The following is a 21,916-nucleotide window of genomic DNA, read 5'->3' as shown; positions in this document are numbered from 1 at the left end:
CATTTCTTGCTTTGCCATGTAAATCCTCTTTAGCATAACTGGCTTCCACCCTAGCTTTCAGAGTGATGGCCCCACCTAGTAAGTAGCCTATCTCATTGGTTAAGCCTTATTTCGATAATAACAAAGAATCAGACCAAATTCCAAGATTTCCATAGTCAGTAATGAAAAGACTACTGGACAGAGTGTTACCATGTAAGGAACCGGCTCCCTGCCCTGAGTTTCCCCATGTTGGAAATGAACACATCTGATGGCTACTTGGTTCATAGAGAAGGATGAGACTGGTCTTTCTCCCAAACAGGTCAATCACAGTATTAAGTTATATGTGTAGAAAGATGCATTCAGCAAAGATGAAAGCACTGAAAGAAATAATAATGTGCCTGCAAGATTTAATAGATCTTGCTAAGAACTTGAATTTTATGCAATAAGAAATTAAGTAATAGGGAGCTCCCATCATGGTGCAGTGGAAATGAATCTGACTAGGAACCAAGAGATTTCAGGTTGGATCCCTGGCCTCAGTGGGTTAAGGATCTGGCATTGCCATGAGCCATGGTGTAGGTCGCAGATGCAGCTCAGATCTGATGCTGCTGTGGCTGTGGTGTAAGCTGGCAGCTGCAGTTCCAACTGGACCCCTAGCCTGGAAACCTCCATATGCCAAGAGTGCAGCCCTAAAAAGCAAAAAGAAAAAAAAAAAGAAAAAAGAAAAAGAAAAGAAATTAAGCAATAATAACAGTTGCCATTTGTTAAGAAACTGTTATATTTCATGATCATCTTTACCTAAATACTCATTTAACCTTTATCAAAAAAATCTTGTAAGAACTATTATTAGTTTGCACTTGAAGAAACAGGCTCTCTGAGATTGTGATTTTTTCCAAAGTCATTCATGAAGTGGAAAATTTGGAAAAATAAGCCCATGCCCATGTCTCTCTGATTTCAAAATCACTTACTAACAAAACCACCTGTTAACTTTCTAATTAAGAGATCAAGATTTTGATGTATGTGAATTAGTTAAGAATCATTAATAACTATTTCTGTAGACAAAAATATTTATAATATGTGCATATATGTGTATACATATGTACAGTCTTTGAATGCCACATACCTTACATAACAAACTGGACATGGACATTATTAAATGTACACAGATAACTTCGTAAGTCATTCCATCATTTGCGAAAGAATCTATACCTGGGGAGAATATTCCCTTCATCTGTGATGGTCTAGAAAATCAGGGACGGTGACTATTCAGTTTCTCTTCTGCTTCCCTGCCCTCCAACCCAATTCATTCTCTTGACTAATTAACTCCTGACTGTCCAAATCAAAAAGACTCAAACTCTTGGCTCAGCTGTCACCTCTGCCAGAACGACCTAGCTGAACTCTGGCCTTCCCTCTGCCCTGAGTCTGCTTTTGGTGACCTAGCACTTTTCACACAATGTTTGCTTGTCTTCTGTTTACTTCTCATCTTCTCCAGTGAAAAGAGTCCATTGTCTTATTCTTCTGTCTTTAGCACATGGCATGATGCCGGTTGCGTAGTCAGTGGCTATTTAACGTGTGATGTATGGATAGATGAATGAACAAATGATCAGAACGCAGAGTATTTGGGCTTCCATGCAGTAGTGACACCCCTTACAATTCCATATCCAATTCTATAATTGCATCCTTGTGATGGCCAAAGGGTTCTCTGAAACTTCTTACGGAATACAGGCATTTGAGATTTAAATATCAGAACCAGGAACCCCCACGTCTAAAATCAAGAATCTAGCAGAATTATGGAATCAGTGACTTTATGGGAAGCGCAGCTCCTCAATGATCAGTTTCAACTTCTCTATTTGCCTGTATGATCTCAATACAGATATAAGGGTATTTATTTTGCCATATCAACAAAAATTGACTCAAACTTAAGGATAAAGAAAAAAGGGATTGCAAAAATTTTAGTAAATAGAAGGGCTCTGCTCAGTATTTCTTTGTGCGAATCCAGGGCAAAAACTTCCAACTACGCAAATGCTAAAACTTGCAATCAGTTACTGTTGCAACTAAAATCACAAATTTGAGGAGGAAAAATACAAAGTAATTTTTCAAAACAAAAATCAAGCAAAGCTCAAACTTTTCAAGTTCAAAAAGCAGCTGAGCACACAGAGAGCAAATGGACAATTTAAACATCCAGTTGAGCATGTATAATATCACACATTGTAAACACCATTCAAAATACTTCTGACTTCAGAAACATTTTTGGTCTAAATGTTTTAAATGTTGCATTGAAATGACTGCCTGAAAATGAAAGCATCAAGTGAAGGTATCAGAGTGGAACAGCATTTTTGAAAACACCCAAAACCCAAAACAATGCCGAGGGAAGGGCAGCTTCCTTACACTGCTAACAAAGGAAGGAAAGTGAGTACTGCAAAGGGTCCTCACCAAATGCTCTGACTCAAAACAAATACATTTAAAGATCAACTTAGATGGTCCTTTCATCCCCTCTAAAGTGCATGCTACACACAGGTTTGAAAGCTACTAGGATGTGTGAGTGGTGAACTGATAGAGGAGAATTCATCGTGCTCAGGCACCTGGAGTCCTTGACCTTGGTGGAACGATAATTAAAGACTCTTTAGCCTCTTGCTTTTCTCGGGTTTAAAGCAATGTTAACACGTTTTACGAGGCTGATGATTTTCATGACTTCATGTCTATTTGTAAATGAGGCGGAGGAAACTAAAAAATATGATTCCCAAACATGTTACATGTCCACTTCTCATTGTATGTGCACATGAGAAGTGAAATAAATTATGGAACATTTGCATTTTGTTTGATGGGTGTTTAGGGGGATTATTCTGCTCGGTCTGTTTCATTTGCAAATAGGTTATTTTTTATCTGTGGCTATTTTTGATGGGCTATGAGACAACTGAGGATTGAGTTCAGAAAACAGCTGCTTCCTTTATCTCCAGAGAGTCCAACAATTTGGTATAGTTAAATATTCTTTTTCACTTAATTAACCAGTTGTTTGAATTCTAGGAGCCTGAGCCTGAAAGAACTGTTAAGTTGTTCAAAGAGAAAGCAGCATGTCTACCCACACACTCTTCTACTATCTGCTAGTAGAATTTTATTTTATTTTATTTTATTTTATTTATTTTTCTTTTTGCTACTCCTATACCTCTGGAATACTTGACTTCTGGGAAAGTTAGTCCAATGTTTAAACTAAATCCTAAGGAAAAATGGCTATAGACTGTGTGCAGCCTTAAAAAAATCAATTCCAACCAATTACCAAAATGATTCAATTTGCTTGTCATGCATAATGTGCTATTCTAGGCATGCAATGCTATATGTAGTTAGACCTAGTGCTATGCTGTCTCATTACAACCGAGGAGAAGCAGAGGTAGGATGAAGTAGAGGACTGCGTGGGAGCTTTGGGACTAGACTGAATACACCATATTTAAATTCTGATCTCACGGCTCACTGGATACGTTGATTGGTTACTGAAAGTTTTCAAGTGTTGATTTCCAAATACAGACAAAACCCCCCACTCTGCGGAAGTTGCACCCCTAGTGAAAGAAGACAGACAACAAGCCAACCAACTAACAAACAAAAAGAGCACATTATATAGTGCTGTAGAAGATGATAAGGGCTGTGGCAAACTATAGAGCAAGGTGAGGGGGTTGGCAGAATCAGAGAACAGTTTGTGGTGTTCTATAGTGTGGTCAAGGCAGGCCTTATTGAGAAGGTGACATCTTGGCAAAGACCTGAAAAAGGGGTGAGGGAACGAGCCATACAGGTATCTGGGGAAAGTGAGTTCCTAAGATCCTAGGGCAGAAGGGGAGTCTAGGCTGGAGAGAGAAATAAGCGCAGTCTTGGTATATAAATGGCATTAGAATGAGAGTCACTGAGAACCCTAGAGAGTGACTACAGAAGAGCAGAGATCACCATCGGAGCCCTGGTGCTCAGACTGGGGGAAAGAAAAAGAACCACAGAAGAAGGCTAAGGCGAGACCAGTGAGGTGGGAGTAAATCAATAGTGAGCACATCCAGGAAGCAAGTGAAGAAAGAAGGAAAGAGGGATTAATTCTGCTCAGTGCCAGGGGTGGTTCGAGGAAGATAAGTACCTGCCCTGTAGATAGTCCTGAAGCCTACCGCATTTTCCCCACTTGGCCTCTAAGCCATAAAGTTCAAATTACCTAACGAAGAAATAGGTATAGTGTCGATCCAGCTGTACCGAGGAGCCTAGAATGAAAATAAAGCAGTCTCAGGAATCTCTTGGAATTTTTGCGGCCACCTGACTTACATACCTGTTTGTTACTTGCATACAGCAACTAAATTCCATCCCATACGAGAGAGGGGAAGGCTGCAAAAAAAAAAATCCACATGGCCCAGTGATATGGGAGAGGAAGAGTCAAGGACAAAAAGAATAGAGATGGGCTGGTTATCACAATAAATCTAAGGGTAGGAATGTTTTTAATGATTCTTTCAGAAGTATAGAGGTTTCAAGGGGAGTTCCCGTCGTGGCGCAGTGGTTAACGAATCCGACTAGGAACCATGAGGTTGCGGGTTCGGTCCCTGCCCTTGCTCAGTGGGTTAACGATCCGGCATTGCCGTGAGCTGTGGTGTAGGTTGCAGACTCAGCTCGGATCCCGCGTTGCTGTGGCCTCTGGCGTAGGCCGGTGGCTACAGCTCCGATTGGACCCCTAGCCTGGGAACCTCCATATGCCGCGGGAGCGGCCCAAGAAATAGCAACAACAACAACAACAACAACAACAACAACAACAAAGACAAAAGCCAAAAAAAAAAAAAAAGAAGTTTCAAGGGACAGCTGGCCTGCCTGCACAGGGATGCAGTTGTGGAACTGGCCATGGAATTGTAAAGGGGTGTCACTACTACGTGGAAGCCCTGGTACTCTGAGTTCTGATCCTTTGTTCATTCCTCTATCCACACATCACAGGTTGGTTAAATACTGACGGTGAGAAGGACACCAATTCTGGCCTCCAGAAGGCTGAAAAGTCATAAGGAAAGAAGGGAAGAAAGAGAGACAGAGAGCATCAGAGAGGAGTCAGAGAAGGGACACCCACTTTTCTAACGAGATCTGGTTTCAGAAGGGCTCTCAAAAAGTCTTTTCACGTACACATCCTAGAATTGTTTACTTCCTACCTTTGGTTTCCTTCCATTTTTTTCCTGTTATGATTTTACTGAAGTTTTATTTCTCTGTGGTTTTAAATCCAAAATCTCTAAGATTCTGTGTCGTACTTAGTTTTGGAACCTATCAAATTCTCATCCTTCGCTCTAATTTCACCCTCTTACTGAACTTCCTTTCGGATTTCTCCCTTATCGATCATCCCCATTGCCACCACCCTTGAGTTTTAAAATATTTCTATTAGCACCTTAAGTACTAGTTCACTTATTTTGTTCATTTACTCCCTGGCCGCTGGGCTCAGACCTTCTGAATGTGAAGGTGATGCCTGGAGACATTTCCTTTTACCGTAAGAACACTGGCAATTTTTTCAGGCTTTTTCCACAGACACCCATATTTCATATTTCCTACCTTCCTCAAAGCTCTTCCTACCTCATCTTTCCTTCTTCCTATCTGTTCTGAGAAGAGCTGACGGTTTTACTCCTCTGAAATATGAATGTGATCCTTCTTCTCCCGCTCCCCTAATCCACTTTCCTGAACATCAAATTCCATGTACAGAAACATATTTCTATCAGTGTTTCTTCCTAATTTCTCCTCTCTGCCCCAGGTAGGGCAATTTCCTTTCTGGTGTTTGAACACATTATGTTTCCCTCCCTCTGACACGCAGAAATTACTTCTCTGATTTGAAGTTCTGCTGTCTCCCTGCAGTGGCTTTTCTGCAACCCACATTAATCTTTATCTTCTGCGGCTCATTTTGCACTTATTGTTTGTGCCACGCACCACACTATACTCTCCTGGGTTCGTATATATAGAGCAATAGTTAGCCCTATGTTTTATCAGAATGCAAGGATGTTGCATTACTATTCTTTTGTCCTCTAATTATTTCAAGTACATATTTTACCTCTCCAACCAGAAAGTAAATTCATTTTCAGAAAAGGCACTGTCTTGGAAGCTCTTCTATCTCTTAACTCCAACTATAAGGTCAGGTAATTGATTGTTTTTTTTGTTTGTTTGTTTGTTTTTAGGGCCACATCTGCAGCATATGGAGGTTCCCATGCCAGGGGTCTAATAGGAGCTACAGCTGCTGGCCTATGCCACAGCCGAAGCAACGTGGGATCCGAGCCATGTCTGTGACCTATACCACAGCTCACGGCAACGCTGGATCCTTAATACACTGAGTGAGGCCAGGGATCAAACCTGCAACCTCATGGTTACTAATGGGGTTTGTTTCTGCTGAGCCACAACGGGAACTCCCATGATTGTAAATTTTGTTTTGTTTTGTTTTGTTTGTCTTTTTGTCCTTTCTAGGGCCACACCCACAGCATATGGAGGTTCCCAGCCTAGGGGTCTAATCAGAGCTGTTGCTGCCGGTCTATGCCAGAGCCACAGCAACACAGGATCCAAGCCGCATCTGTGACCTACACCACAGTTCATGGCAATGCCGGATCCTTAACCTACTGAGCAAGGCCAGGGATCGAACCCGCAACCTCATGGTTCCTAGTCAGATTTGTTAACCACTGAGCCACGACAGAAACTCCCCATGATTGCAAATTTTAACGCTTGCCATTCTCATTTACACTGGCTGGCAAACAACAAAATATTTCATTAAATCAGTTTAACAAGAACTGAGAGCAGATAGAGATCTTTTGTGTATCTATTTTACAAAGACTAACTTTGGTCACATATATATACACATATATAAACATTGAATCTAGTTCACTAGATTATTCTGCTTTGTGGACTATAATTCTGGATATTTTGTGATCCTGCTTACTACCAGAGATAAAATAAATTTTATTAATCCAGATAGACCTCCTTCCTGACCTGTCCAAACTCATACACTCAATGGTCTACTCAACATCTCCACATGATAACTAATCTACTTGTCCAAAACTGAGCTCTCAGTATCTACCCCCTCCTTAAAAAAAAAAAAAAAAAAATTCACAAGTTCTGTATCTCAATTGATGACAACTTCCATTTGCTCAATCCAAGTCTTAGTGTTACTACAAATCCTCTTTCTCTCAAACCCCATATGCAGTCTTAGGAAATACCATGGATTCTACTTTAAAATATATCTTCAGGTCAATCAATTCTCCCTACCCTCATTGCTACCACCTTGGCTCAAGCCACCCTCATTTCTCAGCTGGATTACTGCTAGAGCATCCTACCTTGTGTCCCTGCTTCCATCCTTACGAGACATGCTGGGTCATGTCTCCTCTCTGCTCAGAACACCTCAATTGCTTCTTATGCCACAGGGTGAAATCCTCGCATGGACCAAGACCTGTTACTTTTCCAACCACAACTCCTGTTGCACTTCCCTTCAGCCCCCGCTGTCTAACCATACTGGACTTGTTCCTAAAACATACCAGACATTGTCCACCGGGGGGCCTTTGCACAGGCTTTTCCTGATCTGCTCTTCCCACCAAATTCCTTATGGCTAATGCCCACCCCTCCTTAAAGGTCTTGTTCCAATGCTCCCTTCTCACTGAAGCTACCTTAGTAGCCCAATTCTAAATTGCCACCCATTGGCAATCTTCATTCTTCTCCCTTGGCCCTATTTTCTTCCCTCAGCATTTATCACTGTGGCAGTCATGCTACTCTGCCTCTCAGACATCTGACAACAGGGATATAATTGACCAAAAAGGCCCAGCTCTTGTACGCTGAAATCCATCCCTGTATTTGCATCAAGATGATGCGTCTCAGGGGTGACTCCCGGCCATTGGTTGAGTCTGCCAAGAACATTACGGTAGGCTCCTTCTTGGGAGACCCAAGACCTCCCAGGGAGCTGGCTTGGGCTCCAGCACTCTCCAAGGGCCTTGCCAATCTTCCTCACTCTGTACTGAAGACTGGGCTGTCTCCACCAGCTTTCTCTCCCTCTCACCTTCACGCCAGTCAGATCTGCACCATGGCCTGAGCACTCTCCCAGACCGTCCCAGCTCCAGCCATTTCAGCCTACTTCCCCCTTTTCTCTTACACTGTCATTCTCCCAATAAAATCAAACACATTTAATCCATCTTGGCACGTGTTTCTCAAAGAGACTCACACTAACATAATCATCTTCTCGCCTCCTATTTTTTCTCGTTTATTATATTTATTTTTACTGCCTACTAGAATCTAAGTTCCAGCAGAGCAGGAATTTTGTTTATCCGCATATCTCAAATAGCTGAGCACAATATCTAACACATCATAGGTGCTCAACAAATAAATGCAGAATAGACTGAGTGCTTTAAAATATGAGCACTCGGTCAACTAAATAAACAAATGCATGATGATCCCAATCAATGGTCACAATTCTGCTCCCGCCTACGTTCCCCGATTCTCTCATTTAATCTAGTCCTCCCCTTAACCTAGAAAACACTTGAGCTTTCCCACAGCCGAAATGAGAGTTGAGAGAGAAATTGTTTTTAGGAAAAGATCCAGATTAGTAATTGGATGACTGCCGTCTGTTCTGAGCAGCACATGTGCAATTCTGAGTGAGATATTTATCACGACCACCCTCTTGTCCTTAATTTCGGCCAGGATCTGCAGATCAACAAAATCGAACATTTTTGAGGTTTGATTATTTTAGGCAAAAAAATATCCATTCAACAGCAACCAAACTTGGCTCATAGGCGGCCAATTCTCCTGTTCCCTAGTCTCCCTCATGCCTTTTGAGGATGTCTGAGTAAAGACAAATTACTCTCAGGTATGACTTCAGGCTCTTGAAATGGTGGGTGTCCCTTTAGGGTTCTACAGTGGGGTGGCTTTAAATGACAGTATGGGGAGATATCTTCTCATGTTTTCCAGGGCCACTAAGGTGCCCAGAGTTAATACCCGACAGATTCCAAGGAAGGGGTTTACGTCAGCTGTGAGTGTTCTAGGAGCTAAACAGAGGAGAAAGCAGGAGACCCAACTCTTTCTCATAAAGACCGATGTACCCTTCAGCCTGTTTTGCCCTGACCTGTTTCTTAGGCAGAACTGAGGAATGACTATTAGAAAGTCAGGCAGTCCAGGTTGCAACCCTGGCTTTGCTACTTATTTGCCATGTGGCAAATTACCTCTCTGAGCCTCAGTTTCCTCATTTTCTAAATTGGGCTAATAGCACCTATCTACCAGCACCTTGTAAGATAAATCAGATGCAAAGCATGTGCCTATAGAGAAAACTAACGAATACGAGCTATTTTTAGGACTGATACCCATTATGCAAAGGAAATTAGACCACCTGTTCAAGGTTTGGGTTGTCCTTTTAACCTCTTCAATTGAATGTTGATATGAAGGTCCTTGATAGCATCCAAACATATACGATGAGGTAGATGGTAATTTGGACTTATGACATCAAAATTTCATCAAAGAAATGGCAGGGGAAAGAAAATAGACAAAGTCAGTCATAAAGCTTCCCAGCCTCTGCTTTGACCTAAGAATTCAACTGGGCTTGACTTCCTTTTTCTAAAGGGCCAGGGAATACTCAGGAGGTGTGGGACTCATGAGCTACAGAACGTCTCATCACACTTTCAAAGGCTCACTCTTCTCTCTTGCAAAACTGGGGAGGTCAAAGTGGGCACCTTCCTGAGTGTCATTGCTGAGTAAGGTCCAAGAAAGAATTGCATTCTATAAAAACCCAGGACAAGAAATAACAGAGGGTGGCACCTGACGTTTAAACCACACTGAACACGGCCAGGGGACCAAGTTCTTACCAGAGTTCCATTAACGCCTTAGATGTCTCCATGACCTAAGGACTCCAGAGCTTAGAATAAACTGCTGAAGGGGAGGGGGAGGGAGAGGCAAGGACGGCCTGATGTAAATTTACCACTACATTAAATTCTAAGAATTAGAAGTTTGTATTATTTTCAAACAGCAATCAAAGGAGGAAAGGCGAGCAAGTGACTCGCCCAGTCCAGGTAAGACTCTGTCTTTGCACCTGGAGGAGACAGCATGTGAACAACCTTGGACAAACACACAGACCCACACACGCAGAGATAGTTGTGAGCAGCTAGAGCAGAGGCTGATTAAATGCTCAGCGCGTGGGCTCCCTGTGCGCCTCCTAGAAACGAAGGAATTGGGTAAGGAACAGTTAATAAGAAAATATGCCTTGCTAACTGCACATTACAACAAAGAGCTGGCAGCTCCTGAAGGAAAAGGGCTTGTGCCGCTGCCGTTCAAACTTGTCAGTCAGCCCTTGCCAGCAGCCGCAGCGTCTGCCTCCCCAGCACACCCTCATTACATGTGTCTGTCTGGCCTGATCTGTACATCTGCTCAGAGACGCTGCTCCTGCCGAGTCGGGGATTTCTGCTTCCTCCCCCGGTGCAAGAGCGGATTTCTCCCTGCTCCTCCTCTGTCACCTCCATTCCTCTCCCCAAGGAGGCTCCTGCTGTATGGTAGTTCTGGACGTCCCTCGCTAGCTGCCTGTCCTTGACTTCTAGAATGGAAGAAGCTGAGCTGGTGAAGGAGAGACTCCAGGCCATCACAGTAAGTCTGCATACACTAATAACTCATGGAGGTGGTTGCTTACAGGAAAGGCAGACACGTTTGCTAGCTGCCCCCACCACGGAGCCCCGTAAGTGGAAAAACAGAACTGTCACCTTTCATGGACGTGTGTCTGCCGCTCTCTTAACCCTGGTGACCCTCTGTAACTCTTGGGCTTCCGAAACTGAGTACAGGGCAAATGTTCTTCATTTTCACAAAAACGGTGCCTATGTTTTAAATAGCAATCAGGAGCTTTAATGCCCGTTTGGTTAACCTGAAAAACGCAGTCTTTCCTGAAGTTTATATTTGACAAGCGTTAGATCAAAAAGCAGATGCCCAACTTGGAAACGTTTTTAAACAATTAACGCGCCAAAAAAGTTAAAATATGTTAAAAAGGGGAGCGAAAAAGAAATAAAACAAACAACTGAAACTTTTTATTTGTAGTTGTGGTAGCGTGTTCCAGAAAGCCTAACAGAATTAAAAAGTGAATGTTGTACTTAAGCTGAGCGTTAAACAGGAGAAAAGTAGGTAAAAGCACATATCAAATTAATTCTAAGATATCAGTTTCCAGCAGAGTCACAAACTGAATAAGATCCTGATAAAGGAATGCAATGCATGCAATGCAATGGATTTGGAAAATATTTCGTTAATACCGGGAAGGAGAATAGTGCATTTTTTATGTTTGTTCTGGGAAAGAGTCAAAGTATGAAATGAATTACTTTCCTTAAATGATCCAGCTTTTTTTTTTTTTTTTATTTTACAAAATCCTCTCTTTGGCAGTAACCTGAAAATCTCTGGCACAATCATTTGTCATTAGCTACAACTTATAACTTCTTTAAGGAAAAAATACTTAGGAAATCCACATCCCTGTTTTTCAGCATTTTTTTGCCACTGACTTAGCTGTCAAGAGTACTTTTTAAAAACTGATGCAAAATCAGCGTGGGTAGAAAAATATTATTCTTTGTTCTTCAAATTCCCAGAGCATAAGTTATTATTAAGCTAAGCTCAATTTTGAATTTTTTTTTTTTAATGGACACCATCAATGTCTCCCAGAAAGGACTCAGTAAGCTGAAACCTTTTCTCAGCCAGTGGTTAGGAACCAAAAGTCCACAGATAAAGTTGGCACTCTTCCATAAGACAGTGCTTTGGAAATGTCTAACTTCTAATTAGTACATTTTCCCTTCTTCAGAAAACCTTGGTTTGGCTTATTGTTTTGTTTTGCTTTGTTCTCTTCTGTTGTTAAACTCAGCCACCGCTTCAGCTGTCCTGCTTTAAGGGACAGGAACTGGGCCCTGCTCTGTTGTTTTTGGCTTGGGTCTCTTACATTACAGCTGTTGTTCTAAAGGTTACTTTATTAGATTGTGTGAGTGTGGGCTCACGCTCCGCTTTTCCTGACGCTTCTACCTCCTAATTAACCAAATTAAATCATGTATCCAGTGAAATTCACAAGGAGCCCCTTGCGCCACATTTTCCTTTTTGAAGCATAGCACACCCTTGTTTTAGCCCTTCCCACCCTGGGTGCACCTTACAACTCGTACTGAAGCCGCACATGTTCCAGAGGTATGACTGCATCCAGTTACTCAGGAAAGTTAGGAATTTTCACTGAAGGTTCCAAAGGCAAACAGAGCTAGAACAAGAGTCACAAAGCCTTACAGGCCGCCCAGTGGGTAACCAGGTTCCTGAATATACTGGCATGTGCTTTGGATATTTTAAAAAACAACAACTACTACTCTCTGGATTAATTCCTTGGCCTAAACATAGTCCATTAGAAAGAATTCAGCACATCTCCAAAGTAAGATCACAAAGCAGTTCTATGTTGGAAGTAAGATATGTGTATTAAGATGGTAGAGACAAAATGGAGAAAAGTTCATGGGAACAAATGTCCACTAACCTACACCTCCCAGATTAAGTCCAGTCACATTTGTCACGACCTAAAGGGGGAAAATGGAGCAGCGGTGTGTCCATGGAAACAACACATCCACTCCTCTCCGCCCCAGACCCCCGGGAAATGCCAGCTTTCTCCACCCTTGCCCTACCCAGGAAGCCCCCTCAGCTGTTCCCCTTCTCCTGGGAAAATGAAAGCACGTTGTGTCGAGAGAGAGCTTCAGGAATTGTTTCACTTTGGGAAGTACTTAAAACCCTCAAAATTTCTGACCTTGACTGAAACTCACAGATAATATTCTCACTTTAAGTCTTTTCCTCCTATTTCCCCACACGGAAACAATCTTTATACAGGTCAAGAATAAAATCATAAGGCAACTGCCCAAGGTAGGCAAACATAATGACACGGAGATTTCACGTTATTGGGGAAAAAAAAAAAAAAAAAAGCTTTTTACATTCTAAGATCTATGGGATTTTTACATTAAATTTTGTTCCTCCAGTTCCTGGCTGTGAAATGAAATCATCTTCACTGCTGTATTTATTCCATATGGTTTCGAATGTCCAAAAAGTCGTTACTTCCACTGTAAGGAATTTAAAAAACAAATGTATATGCCTAGCACTCGACAGAATCAAGTGCCCGTCTTCTGGTCCCTTTTTTTAAAAAATCAGATTAAACACAGTAAGTAGATGGAATATGGCACTAGGCTCTTGAATTGAAAACTAAATTACTGTGATGGTGCCACTGATTTCTCATATCAGTAAACTGAATTTTAGATGAGTCAGAAGTCTTCTCAAAGACTTCAAGAGAATAAGGACAAAATTGTGAGAGTACATGGAAACAATTGGTTAAAAGAAGGTACTTTGATTTCAGTATAGCAAGTATGGATTCTATTTTGCACAGCTCCTCTCGTGTTTCTTCTTCATTACTTTATCCATGTACAGGCATACCTTGGAGATATTCAGGTCTGGTTCCTGACCATGGCAATAAAGCAAATATCACAATAGAGCGAGTCACACGAATGTTTTGGTTTCCCAGTGCAGAAAAAAGTTATGGTTACACTACATAACCTAATGCAGTAGCATTATATCTAAAAAAACGATATGCATTCTTTAATTAAAAAAATACTCTGTTGCGGAGTTCCCATTGCAGCACAGCAGAAATGAATCCAATTAGTATCCATGAAGATGTGGGTTCGATCCCTGGCCTCGCTCAGTGGGTTAAGGATCCAGTGCAGCTGTGAGCTTTGATGTAGGTTGCAGATGAGGCTCGGATCTGGCATTGCTGTGGCTGTAGTGTAGACCCCCTAGCCTGGGAACGTCCATATGCTATATGTGCAGCCCTAAAAAGACAAAAACAAAATATTGCTAAAAAAATGCTAACCATCATCTGAGTCTTCAGAAATTTGTCATTATTTTGCAATAGTAACATCAAAGATCCCTGATCACAAAGACAATATCGGATGTTTTCATTTATATGTGAAATCTAAAAAATAAAACAAATGAACAATTGTAACAAAACAGAAATAGATTCTCAGATACAAAGAACGCAACTGGCGATCACCAGAGTAGGGAGGGAAGAGGGGAGGGGCAAAATAGGTGAAGGGGATTAAGAGGTGTAAACAACTAGGTATAAAATAAGCTACAAGAATGTAATGTACAGCACAGAGAATATAGTCAGTATTTGTATGGAATATATGGACTTTGTATGGAATATAATCTATGAAAATATTGAACTCCTATGTTGTATACCTGAAACTAATACAATATTTAAATCAACTAGATTTCAATTTTTAAAAAAAGACTGCGCTCAATGAAGAAAAACAAAAAGATTACTGATCACAGACTGCCATAACAAATATAATTATGGAAAAGTTTGAAATATTGCGAGAATTACTGAAATGTGAATGTGATCAAATCCTGTTGGAAGAATGGTGCCATTAGACTTGCCCTGCACAGTGTTGCCACGAACCTCCAATTTGTTTAAACAAACAAACAAACAAAAATCAGTGTCTATAGAGCAAAATAAAACTGAAGCACAATAAAATGAGGTACACCTATACCAACACTTCCCTTACTAAATTAATGGCCAAACTATCTCTTAGAGTTTAGTTTTCAATTGTAAGTGGAAAACAGGGCACTTCCAACTGATTAATTATTACAATGATTTAAAAGCCTCTTGAGGCTCTTTTCAAGTTAGTACACATTTTAACAAACAGCTGATTTGTATACAAAAAGACAGCCGTTGAAGTAGACTCGCAATTTGACATTCACTTTGCCTATTACCCCAGCTGCTGATACTGATGTCACCGGTGGGAGTGAGATGAAGGACCGACAGAGTTATCCCTACAGAGTCCCTCTCAGGAAGTCCACACAGCCCACGCCGAAAAGTGATGAAAAGGCCCCGGTGAACTTCCCTCAGAAATAGAAAAATCCCCTGATGATCCATAGCATCCTACATACAGCGCACCTTCTCCTCCACAAGGAACACACTGTCTTATCTCCACTCCAACAGTGACATTAGAAAATACTCTTAGTGCAGTTCCCGTGTGGCTCAGAGGGTTAAAGATCCAGTATTGTCACTGCAGGGGCTCGGGTCACTGCTGGCTGTGGGTTTGATCCCTGGCCCAGGAACCTCCACATGTCATGGGTGCAGCCAAAAAAAACTTTTCTTAAAAAAAGGGAAAAAAGACAATACTATTATTAAATAACATAGGGATACTCAGACTGAAAAACTTCTAGGCCTTAAACTGACAAGAGATTACAGTCATAAAATAGTAACTAAGAATTCCGCAAGGAGAAAGGAATAAGGAAAAAGCTGACATTTTTATCCTCCTCAAGACTTACCTATTAGAAATGCACATTACCCACTTATTTTCTCTTCCCTTTTTCAGTTAATGGATATTGAGCACGCACTATGTGCCAAACCTTATACATTTAAATGAAAATAAGTGCAAAAAGGGAATCCATTGGGAGTGTCAGGAGTAGGATGGGCTGGGTTACAATTTTCAGTCGAAAGGGCAGGATGGGCCCCTTGGATCATGGATGAAGGAGGAACTCTGTCCAAAGTTAGACAAGAGCGATAATCACTAGAACAAGCACCTGCCCAGGACCGACTCCGTCTGGTAATGAGCCATGTAAAGTCCTGACACACTGGAATGTGAGCAACAGAGCCAGATTTGCCAGCCAAAGCTGCCCATGATGCTAAGTAATCAAGACCTCTCATATTTCCCCGGATCCACTCCCTATTTTATTCCACTCCCAAGGAATTTTTTCTAGACTTGTAAACACAGGAAGGTTGGAGGCAGAAGGTTCTTTATCTAAAGCAGAAATCTACCCAATAACAAGACCACTATTAAAACAACGTAAATACATACATGTTCTAATTGGCACATGTCCTTCTTTAGTACCTGTTTCCTGTCGCTGGACATTCCACTTCATTGCCTTTGCCCTCTCTCCCTCCTTTTTTTTTTTTTTAATATCTGGGATCTTCTAACAGTTGATGATGAGGCAGTTCATGATCTCAAAGCAGGACCTGCTTATGTAATTAGTGAGGCCCAGCTAACAATGAATATGTGGGGAATCCCTGTTCAAAAACTGGACCCCTATTCAAAAAACATCCAAAATTTCAAGATAGTAACAGCAGAAGTTTAAGAGCATGAAGACTCAGCTCTGGGCCCTGCTAAATACCGTGCCATGTATGACTTCACTGGTCACATGCCCAAGAAGCCCAGATTGGCCATATGCATTTTTACCCTGTTCATTCTTCCTGTACAAATGAGAGCAGGAAAACAAGAGCCAGCCAGCCTGGATCTTGACAGAAGTTAGACCTTAATTTGTGTTTGGATCAGTGTGTTATTTGGAGTTCTAATGACTTCTTAAAAGTAATAATGAAAGGGAGCATAATAAGCCATTGTCCCATGGTATCTCATGGTTAAAACAAAGTCATGAGAAGAGCTCCCAATTTGTCACGAGCGCCCAAGACCTTCACATAAAGGTGGTACATGGAGAGGTAGGACTCTCCTAAATAAAGTCATCCTGTGCCAGTATGTTCAAACAATAAAGCCTCTGCACAATTTTCCACACTGCTATATTGAGATTACATGTTTCTTTCAGAGAGGGAGATTTTCCTTCAAACAAAAGCGCTATGCCACATTTCTTTGCCAAGCATAATAGCCCACCCACAAAGGAGACCGTGTGATGAGGTATAATAAATTGGATAGCTTATGAAGGAAACTGCTTCTTGATAACCAGGGAAGGTTTTTCCAGTGTGCTATAGAGTGATAATGCTACTTTGCAAAGCTCTCTACTGACAAGGATCCCCATGAGCTTTCTGAAACTTAGTGGATAGTGAAAAGGAAAAGCTGCTTCTTTAGAAAAAAGATTAAAACAAACCAGAAACTAAGTGACTAAGTCTAACAAGAGTCTAAACCAGGACAGCATAGTTCAGGCTAAAATTGAAACAGAACTTCCACTTCCTAATCTAGGAAATCTCAAACTACTTAGATGCTCTTAAGATAAAATAAGAATGTCTTATTTTATTAATTTATTTAAATGGCAGTGGTGTCATTCTGGGAAACTCAAAAAGTTTCCTCACCTGGAACCCTGGGACATGTCTATTTTCATGAATCACCATAGGAGCAGTTTGAATAAGAACTGTACTTAACAGTTTTCATGTAAAACCCCAATGACAGAGTGGATTCAGTCAAGCCATGTAAGACATAGAGCCAGGTTATTTTCTGAACCTCTGAATGGAAAGCCAACCTGGCTTCTGTCCTGAGATTCAGGTTTTCAATGTGTAACTGCATTGGTGATTGACATGGGGTAATGCAACACGTTAAAAGGAGCTACAACAGCTACTTAAAATCAAACTCTGCTAACAAAGCCAGATACAAAGGGCATCTCTTAAGCCCAAGAATTCTGCAATTATAAACAATAATAACATTTGGGGATTAACAGGTACACACTACTATATATAAAATAGGTAAACAACGGGACCTACTGTATAGCACAGGGAACTATACTCAATGTCTTGCAAAAACCTATAATGGAAAAGAATCTGAATATGTTTGTGTGTGTGTATATATATATGATATACATATATATACACATATATGTAACTGGATCACTTTGCTCTACCCCTGAAACTGACACATTGTAAAATAACTATGTTTCAATTTAAAAATAAAATAATAATAACAATACCTATTCTTGCATAGCCTTTTAGATATAAAAACTAAAATTTTAAATTTCACACTCACTATCTTATATGTCCAAACAGTCCCATAGGTATTTTCAAAATCAGATGTTACCATTCCCATTTTACAGGTGAAAAACCTAAGGCCAAGGAAAGTTAAGGGATTAAATAGTAGACAATGTCAGAGTCTCTGCTTATGACATCCATAATAAATTCTAAGAAACATCAAAACCTTAAACCTCACCCTCATTCAGAACTTCCTCGGCTGTTCACCCTTAATAGAGTTTGAAGTGGAGCAAAGAGAACTTATGGAGGTTCTGCTTTCCTCAACCACTTTTTTTAACCCAAGCCAGGCATTCACATCCTGCAGTCTCCTCTCCTCTTCCCCAGGAGTAGAAGTGGGAAAGGAAAGAATGCAATGCATTTCAGAAGCATTTGTTATTGCTTTAACATGGGTGGGACAGATTCGTTTTTCAGAGCATCCCATATTCTCAGCTTTTACCTTCTCCCCATCCCACTTCCATTACAGTCTCTTCCCTTCCAGCCAGGATTTTTTAAGGCAAAGACATTGCTGCATCTCTCACAGCTCCCCAACACTGAGCTCCACACTAGCCAGAGCACAAAACATGCATGTCAATGAGCAAATGGATGAATGAATATCATCACGCTGAACGGGGAGAGAAAACTAATGATTATCTGAACTGCTAACAGATTTCTTTTTTTTTTAACTGAAGACATGGTCAAGTTTACCATCACTCTGATTATTCAGGGGCTTGTTTTGTGTTTGTTGTTTATCCTTGTTGTGTTTTGTTTAATCACTAGACAAAGGAATCGAAGAGGAGAACATAAACTGGATTCTAGTTAGAGATTGGTCTGAAGTTGTTTCCAGGCTGGGAAAGAAGACTAAAGTTGCTAAATAAAATGGGATTTAGAAAATTTGTACTTTTTAATTCATCCCATAAGTAAGAGTGATAACTACATCTGGTTCCCATGGCTAACTTAAGAGTTAGGGGTTTTCAAAGCTAACTGCAGAAATAATCATATGACCAGAAGAAAACATAAGGATTTCTTTGTCCAGATTCCCATTCTCATTACACCATGCTCAAGAGATGCTTAACCAGCTTCTCCCTGAGCACTTCCAGTATCCGGTCAATGAATACCTTCCAAAACACCCTATTCCATCTGAGAACAGCCCTCTGTGTTGAGCTCTAGCACAGTGTGCCAGCGTCTAGTTTCGTTTAACTTTCTCCCAATCAGCATGACTCTAGCTTTACTCCTTTGTTTTCTTGATTTCAATCATTTCTCATATCATGGGCTCAATCTAGACCCTTTTAATGTCAGTGACACTCAAAATTTGGTGCCGAGAGTTGAACAGTACAAAGCCCTTAGTGCTATAATTTCCCTTATTTGAGGAATTGTATTTCTACTGATCTATTTGGCAAATGGTAAGGGGTAGGATAAAAAGAATCATCTTTGAAAGTATAGAAAAATTAGTTTCAACAAACCATATGACTTGGGAAAGTTGATAAACCCTCTGGTCCTCACTTGACTTTCTCTAAAATTAAGGATAGAACGAACTTGAAAGTTCACTAGTTGGATACAAGGAATATATAAAAATCAATAGTTTTCTGGAAAACAATAATTAGTCAGAAAATATAATGTGAAAATACCCCATTCCTGATAGCTACAACATTTTTTTAAAAACTGTTAAAACGAAAAAAAATAATCATACTTAGGAAACGTGCACAATTTATAAGAAAACTTTATATTTTTATACTTACTTAGGAACTGTGCAGGATATATATATAAAATGAAACTTTACTAAGCAATATAATATATGTGTCTGGAGAGCCATACCATTCTTTAAGGTAAAATTTGAATACAAAAAAAAAAAAAAGCTGTCATATATTTCCAAGTTTAAGTTTAATGCAATTCCAATCACTAAGGAGGCATTCTTATTCACTTCTGGTAGCTCTCTGAAATTACTAAAACAGGATCATGTGGCACTTGGTAAAAGAAAACTCACAAAGTGTTTTCTCCTTTGACAAAGAATTTCATTGATAAGGAATTTACACAAAAGAGGAGATGCACATAACATGGATTAAGATGTTCATAACATAAACCATTAAAAATAATTTAGAATAAATATAGGGCATATGTATATATGTGACTATATACATGTATATATATAATAATGGAATAGCATGCAGCCATTTAAATTAATTTCAAAGAAGACTAATGACATGGTATCATTATGTTCATGATATATTAAAAGAAATGTCAGATTACTCAGTGTGTAATAAACAATTCTAATCTTACATGAACTGTAATATATCATGCAGATATAAATCATATATAACAGCATCAATCTCTGATTATCTCTGTATAATGATAATTACTACTGAGAGTAGCTTTTAAAATTCCATCAGGGTTTTTTTGTTTGTTTGGTTAGTTGGATGGTTGATTTTTTTTGGTTTGGAAAGAGTGAGGAGGGATAAGTAATTGGCTGAGGTTGAGTTTCCCACTTAGTTTCTATTGGAATTTAACAAAATGATACAAGTTCCACTGGAAAAACAAACCTCTTCTACTAATCAAGGCATTTCTGATAAAAGAAACAAAGGAAAACTTGCCCAATAAAACGTTAATTTATCTTATTGGTATTACATAGTATTAGCATCAAAATCTATAATTAAAGACACTAAACAGATAACCTGCAGCCAGACCCTAATGTACATTTTAAAAAAATGTAAATGATAAAAGTCAGCAAATGATAAAATGAGTAATTAAAAAAAATCCATAGGAAAGAATTTTGATAAAACTTCAGATTAGTTAAAAATTTGGAAAAAAGTATTAGATCCTCAGCCTTTACCATAAACCAAAATTAATTCAGTCGGATTTAAAAGTTTTTCTTAAACTTTAGAAAGCTAGAAGAAAATATGGATGAATAATTATTGTATCTCAGACAGTAGAAGGCATTAAAAACATAAAAGCAATAGAAAAAAAAATTCAGTACTTCTAGAAACACCATAAATAATATTTAAAGGCAAGTAGGAAAAATTATTCACAATTTATATGGAAACTAAAGGTTGCTATTCCTAATTCAAAGAGCTCTTACAAATTGTTAGGTCAACAACAGACTTTACCAAAATAATGGGTAGAATCAGAAACAGGCAATTTAAAAAAGAATTAATACGATCAGCCAAGAAAATTTATGAACAATGCTTGACCACACTAATCGCAGAAATCTCATTAAGCCATCAAAATAAGACACTATTTTTGCTCTTATTCATAGTTAGTAAGGGTGAGGTGATGGACATTGTTTTGTGGAAATACAAATTAAAATAACTTTTCATTGAAGTCCTTGTACCAATTTGCATCAAGAATTTTTAAAATATCTCTACTCTCAAGTTCCCTTGTGGTGCAGTGGGTTAAGGATCTGGCATTGTCACTACTGTGGCTTGGGTTGCTATTGCGGCAAGAGTTCGATCCCTGGCCCAGGAATTTCCCCAGGTTGCAGGTGGAACTCTCTGCCCTTTGACTATGTAACTAAATTCCAGGGGCCTATCCTGAGGAAATAATCAGAAATAATGGTAAACTTTTTACATGCAATGGCTTATAACAGCAAAAGAGTCAAAATAACTTAAAAGGCAGTAAAGGGAATGCTAATTAAGCAAATCATGATATTCCAAATAAAATTCAATATTTTTATTGATAAAAGGTAATTACATGAGAAATGCTCATGACACAGTATTAAGTGCAAAAGGTGAAACATAAAACTGTGCATGGGCCTCCTTGTGTGGTTTGCTCTTGTGTGTTTATGTAAGTGTGCACGTCTGTGGTTTGCATACATTGAAAAAGTATTGGAATAAAATGCACCAAAATGTAGACAGTAGTTATTTCTAAAGTAGTGGGAGTACGGGAGATTTTTATATTTTTCTTGAAAATGGTCTGGATTCTTCAACTGTTCTTCGATGAACATATCCTACAGTTTTCATAGTTTACATTTATTAATCATAAAATTAATCATTAATTTGGGTCCATCCTTCCTAACAAACAAGACATTCTGAAATCCTGATTTGGTCCTCTTTTACTTCATAACTCTCCAAACCTGTACAATAAAACAACCTAGAGCAGTTTTTAGCAAAAAATCTCCCAGTGCACCTTTGCTTCACCCTTGAAATTCTCAACCAGAAAGTTAGCTCAACATGTTTATTTGTTTATTGGGTTTAGTTTTATTTTTCTATCTCTTCTTACGGGGTATTGGGTTTTTTGTGTTTTTTTTTTAATGTTAAGATA

At 39.6% G+C, this 21,916-nt stretch overlaps 1 protein-coding gene across 1 annotated transcript in view; it reads left to right on the top strand.

Moving 5' to 3' along the window:
- Positions 1-10,184: 10,184 nt before the first annotated feature.
- PALMD (palmdelphin) overlaps positions 10,185-21,916 on the top strand; it is a 50,680-nt gene continuing 38,948 nt past the window's right edge. Inside the window, 1 exon segment of the mRNA XM_047785217.1 lies at positions 10,185-10,548. Within this exon segment, the coding sequence (XP_047641173.1) occupies positions 10,504-10,548 (45 nt within the window). The 5' untranslated portion in view covers positions 10,185-10,503.

This window comes from Phacochoerus africanus, chromosome 6, assembly GCF_016906955.1.
Source record: "Phacochoerus africanus isolate WHEZ1 chromosome 6, ROS_Pafr_v1, whole genome shotgun sequence".
Taxonomy (NCBI): domain Eukaryota; kingdom Metazoa; phylum Chordata; class Mammalia; order Artiodactyla; family Suidae; genus Phacochoerus; species Phacochoerus africanus.
The sequence above is the reverse complement of the archived record's forward strand: the minus strand, read 5'-3'. Positions and strand labels throughout refer to the sequence as shown.